Source organism: Procambarus clarkii, chromosome 67 (genome assembly GCF_040958095.1).
Source record: "Procambarus clarkii isolate CNS0578487 chromosome 67, FALCON_Pclarkii_2.0, whole genome shotgun sequence".
NCBI lineage: Eukaryota > Metazoa > Arthropoda > Malacostraca > Decapoda > Cambaridae > Procambarus > Procambarus clarkii.
The window spans coordinates 18,440,856-18,446,855 of NC_091216.1; the positions used below are offsets into that span (position 1 = coordinate 18,440,856).

Consider the following 6,000-nt stretch of genomic DNA (forward strand, 5'->3'; position numbering starts at 1 on the left):
GAACCTACTCTTGCTTCATGTGAGTTTCAGGATTGTTCATCTGCGTCATGGGGCGCAGTTGGATGTACCCAGTGTACCCAATTGGATACCCTGGAGCTGCCCCATTTCGTGTTTAGAGACCTGAAATTGGAGGTGTTGAGGAACTCTACCATGGCCTTGTCTGCACCTCCACTACCTTCATCTGATCCTGCCCCCTGCTTCCGGCCCCAAAGCATCTGAGGGTTTCCGAGTCTAGATAGGGTTTAGCTCGAGATGTAGCTTGACAGGCTATGGGGTTGCCCCTTTCAATTCAGGCGCAGAGGCAGTAGAGCTGGTGGGTTCTGCCAAGGCTTTGGAGTTTTCCTTTCAGCTAGCCCCTACTTCCTTTGAAACCTCTTCCTTGGACCCTGGTTTTCTATCCCGGGCTGTGGGCAAGGATACTGGCTCTGTCCTCAACTGTGGCTTCTAAGATTTAGGGGGAAGTCAGATATGGGCCCTTGGGGTCTCGTTCAACTTTACATGGGTCATAGTTCTTTCTGATGAGGGTCTTCTTTTACAGGGAAGGGGTTTTCATATCCTCCATCCCTGTATAAGTATGATTTGGGTGTGGCTCCCTCAGGGTTCAGTTTCCATGTGCCTTTGGGCCCGTCGGGATCATTCTTCTAGAAGGGCCAGTTTTAAGTCTGGTCCCTGGTTAGACCTCTAGAACTCTACAGCTGGTGTGGCCCAGTAGATGACCCCAGTAGATTGACAGAGTTGGATTCCCTACGGGAGGAGGTACAAAAGCTGAACAACATCAGGAAGAAGCAAAGGAGGTGACCGGTATTAAGAAGACCTTGTCTTGGCAATTTGTAAAGGACAGGGCCCTTAAGAAGACTTTGGCAAAGCCGCCTACTGATATCCTAGGACTTCTAACACATTTGCCGTGTTAGAGGACGAGTGCTGTGGTGAGCCTGCAGTTTGTTCGAAAGGCAAAACAACGAAGAGCAACGAAGGTCCCTCAACGTGTTCAAAAGGAAAAGGAAGGAACTAAGTGAATTTTGATTGTGGGAGATTCCCAGGTAAGGTATTTAGACAGGACGTTTTGTGCCAATGATAAGGGGAACAGGTTAAGGGTTTGGTATCTGGGAGCTGGAATTGGAGATATTGTTGACAACATGAAAGAGATTATGACGGGAAATGGAAACAAACCCATTATTTGTATTAGTGCAGGGGGGTAATGATGTTGGATGAGTTAGGAGTGAGGAACTTATACAGAGGTTCAACAAAGCCATAGAATTAGTTAGGAGCAAGGGAGGAATCCTGATCATATGTGGCATTCTTCCAAGAAAGGGAGTTGGAAATGAATGGTTGTTGAGGGCACTTGGTGTCAGTTGTCAGCTGGAAAGATATTGCATATCAAATGCAATATCTTTCATAGATAACTGGGATCACTTCTATGCAAGAAATAAAATGTATGCTCGGAATGGGATGCATCTATCGAGGACTCTGGAGGTTGTTGTTGCGAACTCGTTGGAACAAGTGGTTAGAGGTGTTTGTTTGGGTTGGGTTTAAACTGTTAGTAGACAGTGGTATGGGAATTGATTTGGAGGAAGGAGGTAATAAAAGTATGTGTTTGTGGGAGAAACAAATTGGCAAAATGATCAGGGAAAAGAGAAGGGCCTCAAAATAACAATACACTTTGGGTATATTACATTAACAGTAGAAGCCTAAGAAACAAAATAAACGATTTAAATGCTCTTGTCTGCACAGAAAAAATAGATATTATTACACTTACCGAAATGTGGATGAATGTAGAAAATAGAGAACTATTAACTGAATATCAAATAAATGGACTTAAACTATTTCACATAGATAGATATATTAGACGAGGAGGGGAAGTAGCTATATATGTTTGGGAAAATTTGAAATGTAGTCTCAAAGAGGGAATCAAAACTGAGTGGAAGAAACTATTTGGATAGAATTAAACGAAAGAGCAAATAATCTTATAATAGGAGTTATGTACAGGCCACCAACTTGAGCAGGATGGAAGCAAAGCACCTATGGGATGAAATATCTAGAGCATCTAGGTCTAGCTGTATTTGTGTCTTGGGTGACTTTAATTTTAGTGGAATAAATTGATCTAACAGAACAGGTAATAATGTAGCAGAAGATTTTCTAGAATTAATTGACGATTGCTTTCTTATCCAACACATTAAGGAACCAACGCGGGAAAATAATAATTAAAATTTAGTGTTAACTAACAGCGGAAACACAAATTAATGACATCGAAATAGGGAGTGAGCTAGGGAACAGTAATGGCAAAGAAATCAGATTTAGCATAGAATGGAATAGATCTGTAGGAGAAAATTCTGTTAAAAGTGCCAGATTTTCGAAAAGCTGATTTCAATAGCCTAAGAAATTTTTTGGGTCAAATAGCTTGGAAAGTCTTGGGCATGGAGGGTGGACTGGTCTTGGAGCGAGACATGAACCCAGCGATAGGTGACGTAAAAGGGGATTTCGATGTGGATTCAAAATATAACTTATTTAAAAATATTCTAAGCAAAGCACAGGAACGTAGTATACCATACAAATTGAATAGATCGAATACTAATGACCTAAAGTGGATAACAAAGGATTTGAAGAACCTTATAGGTAAAAAGAGAGCGTGGTACAAAAGGATTAAGAATGGGAAAGTAAGTTTAGAACAAGAATTCATACAACTAGTTAGGAATGTTAAAAAAAGAGATAAGGAAAGCAAAAAGAAACTTTGAAGTTTGCATAGCAGGGCAAGCAAAGACAAATCCTAAAGGTTTTTTTTCAGTTATATCTGACAAAGACTAGGGAAAGGATAGGTCCATTAAAAACTGAGACAGGTCAAATAACGGATAATGATAAAGAGATGAGTAGTATTTTTAACAAATATTTTATATCTGTATTTACTAAAAGAGGAACTTAACAATATGCCTTCAGCCGAACAAGTCTTTGTGTGTGGGGACAAGGACAGGTCGACTAGTTTAGCAGTTACCAGGGAAGATGTAATTAAACAAATAGTAAAACTAAAACCAAACAAATCCCCAGGGCCAGATGAAGTGTTTGCCAGGGTGCTTAAAGAATGCAAAGAGGAGCTTTGCGAGCCATTGTCTACAATATATAATAAATCAGTAGATCATGGAAGGTTGCTAATGTGGTAAGAATTTTTATAAAAGGAGATAGACCACTTGTCAAACTATCAGCCAATTAGCCTAACGTCTATTGTGGGAAAGTTACTTGAATCGATAATTGCGAATACAATTCGTCTTCATCTTAAAAAACATAAATTAATAAATGAGTCGCAACATGCTTTTACAAATGACCGTTCATGTTTTAACAAATTTGCTGTCTTTTTATTCAAGCATAGTTGAGGCAGTTGATAGTGGTAAGGATTGTGATGTTGTGTACCTTGACTTTAGCAAAGCTTTTGATACAGTGCCACATGAAAGACTGATTAACACTATCGCTCGCTTTGGACACCGATTACGTCCATTTTTTTGTCTCCTGAGACAAAAAAGCTGTGGACAGGACTTGCGTCCACTACAAAAAATATTTGTATAAAATTAATTTTTTATCCGATTGACCTCGGGATATTTTCAAAATAAGCGGCTTTAAAATGCGCACAATTTGATACCAAAATGAAAGATGTAACACGAAACTTGATGTCAGAACACTTGAAAGATTATAAATACGTTTTTGGGTCTAAATTTTAAATTTTAAAATATTTGTTAAAATTCTATTTATTGTGCTATTATTATGGGACTAGTTTTACAATGCGCGCCTTTATATTGTGAACAATTTGATACCAAAACCAGCAAAGTAACATGAAATTTTATGTTAGAACACTGGAAATATATAATTAATTTAGATGATGAGCGTCCAAAATTAAAATATTTGTTAAAATTCAAGTTATTGCTCTACTATTATGGGACTAGTTTTAAAATGCGCGCCTTTATTTTGCGAACAATTTGATACCAAAACAAACGATGTAACAGGAAAACTGATGTTATCAAACTGAACGAGTATACACATTAGGTTATGGTGTGCAAATTGGTGCTCGTTCACGGGTAACTTTAGGCTTTCCTGCGGGGAGTCTCGCCAGGCTTTTGGACATTATATGCATATATATCTGCAGGGAATTTAATTGCGAACATAATGATACCAAACGAACGATGTAGCACGAGAATTAAGGTGAGAAAACTGAAACAAGTATACACATTTTATTGATTTTGTGCGCTCACGGTAACTTTTCCGACTTTAGGCTTTGCTGTGGGGAGTCTCGCCAGGCTTTTGGACATTATATGCATATACATCTGCAGGGAATTTATTTGCGAACACAATGATACTAAAACGAACGATGTAGCACAAAAATTAAGGTGAGAAAACTGAAATGAATATACACATTTAGGCATCGCCGCATGCTCGCCCGCACCATTGGCCCCATGACGTCAAAGTCTGCCGAGCGTGCATGGCGCCGGTGATACTATAAAAAAGATAGAGGATCATGGTATTGGGGGTGCTATATTAAGTTGGATTAGGGCATGGCTATTCCAAAGGAAACAAAGTTAGTATAAATGGGGTTAAATCAGAGTGGGATAATGTTGTTAGTGGTGTGTCTCAGGGCTCTGTCCTGGGACCTCTGTTGTTTATAAAATATGTTAATGATTTAGATTCAGATTTGAGTAGCAGCATTTGTAAATTTGCCGATGATACAAAAATTGGTAGGGAAATTAACACGGAAGATGACTCTATTGCTTCAAGTTGATCTAAATAGGGTTTTGAAATGGTCAAAAGATTGGCAGATGCAGTTTAATGCTGATAAATGTAAAGTTTTGAGGCTAGGTAATGATGATAGTTACAAGATACGAGCTGGATGGTGTTGAGATTGAGAAGTCGGATTGTGAAAGGGATCTGGGAGTTATGATTAGTAAGAATTTAAAACCAAAGGATCAATGCATGAATGTTCATAATAAGGCAAATAGGACACTGGTATTTATTAATTGAAGCATGAGTAACAAGACACCTGGTGTTGTTCTTCAGCTATATCTTGCTCTGGTTAGGCCCCATTTAGATTATGCAGTGCAGTTTTGGTCGCCGTACTATAGAATGGATATAAATTCACTTGAACGTGTCCAGCGTAGGATAACAAAATTAATTCCCCAAATTAGAAATCTTTCATATGAAGAAAGATTAACAAAGCTTAAATTGCAACTTCACTGGAACGGCGAAGAGTTAGGGGTGACATGATAAGAGGTTTACAGTTGGATGAATGGACATAACAAAGGAGATATTATTAATAGGGTATTAAAAGTATCAACACAAGACAGAACACGAAACAATGGGTATAAATTGGATAAGTTTAGATTTAAGAAAAACTTGGGTAAATACTGCTTCGGTAACAGGGATGTTGATTTGTGGAACCAATTACCGCGAAACGTAGTGGAGGTGGGGTCCCTCGATTGTTTCAAGCATGGGTTGGACATGTATATGAGTGGGATTGGGTGGTTATAAATAGGAGCTGCCTTGTATGGGCCAATAGGCCTTCTGCAGTTACCTTTGTTCTTATGGTAACCATCTCAGCATATAACGGAGCCACTATTGGCTTCCCCCAGTAATGTAATATTGTGATCTAGGTTTTATGCTCCTGTAATTGCCACACACTTAAAATTTGTTTTTTTATATTTGCATAAAATTTTTCCTAAGTATAAAATTAATTTTGCATGAATTTAAATGCATATTTTTGTTGATTTCAGACACTGGCTATCTCAGCCTGAGAACATATCCAGATGACCAGACCATCCAGCAGAGTAAGTCTCAGTACTTTAGTACTCATCTCTCCATCCCTACCAACACCCCGTCTTCTCCAATCCTTTCTCCATCCTCTGAAGTGTCCGTATTAATATCATTGTCCCCTCTTCGTTTACCTTTTACTCTTTTGACAGTGGTACTAGTAATGCTCTTGTCTACTAACTAAGGGATTTGGGCAGTCTTTTAATGCATATACAGTAC

At 38.7% G+C, this 6,000-nt stretch overlaps 1 protein-coding gene across 3 annotated transcripts in view; it reads left to right on the forward strand.

The window, feature by feature from the left end:
- The window catches only part of LOC138355490 (very low-density lipoprotein receptor-like), a 45,955-nt gene that overhangs the window by 28,730 nt on the left and 11,225 nt on the right, over positions 1-6,000 (forward strand). For all 3 annotated transcript variants that reach the window (XM_069310665.1, XM_069310666.1, XM_069310667.1), the window contains exon 8: positions 5,745-5,798. In XM_069310665.1, coding sequence (XP_069166766.1) covers positions 5,745-5,798 — 54 coding nt within the window. The remainder of the gene's footprint in view (positions 1-5,744; positions 5,799-6,000) is intronic.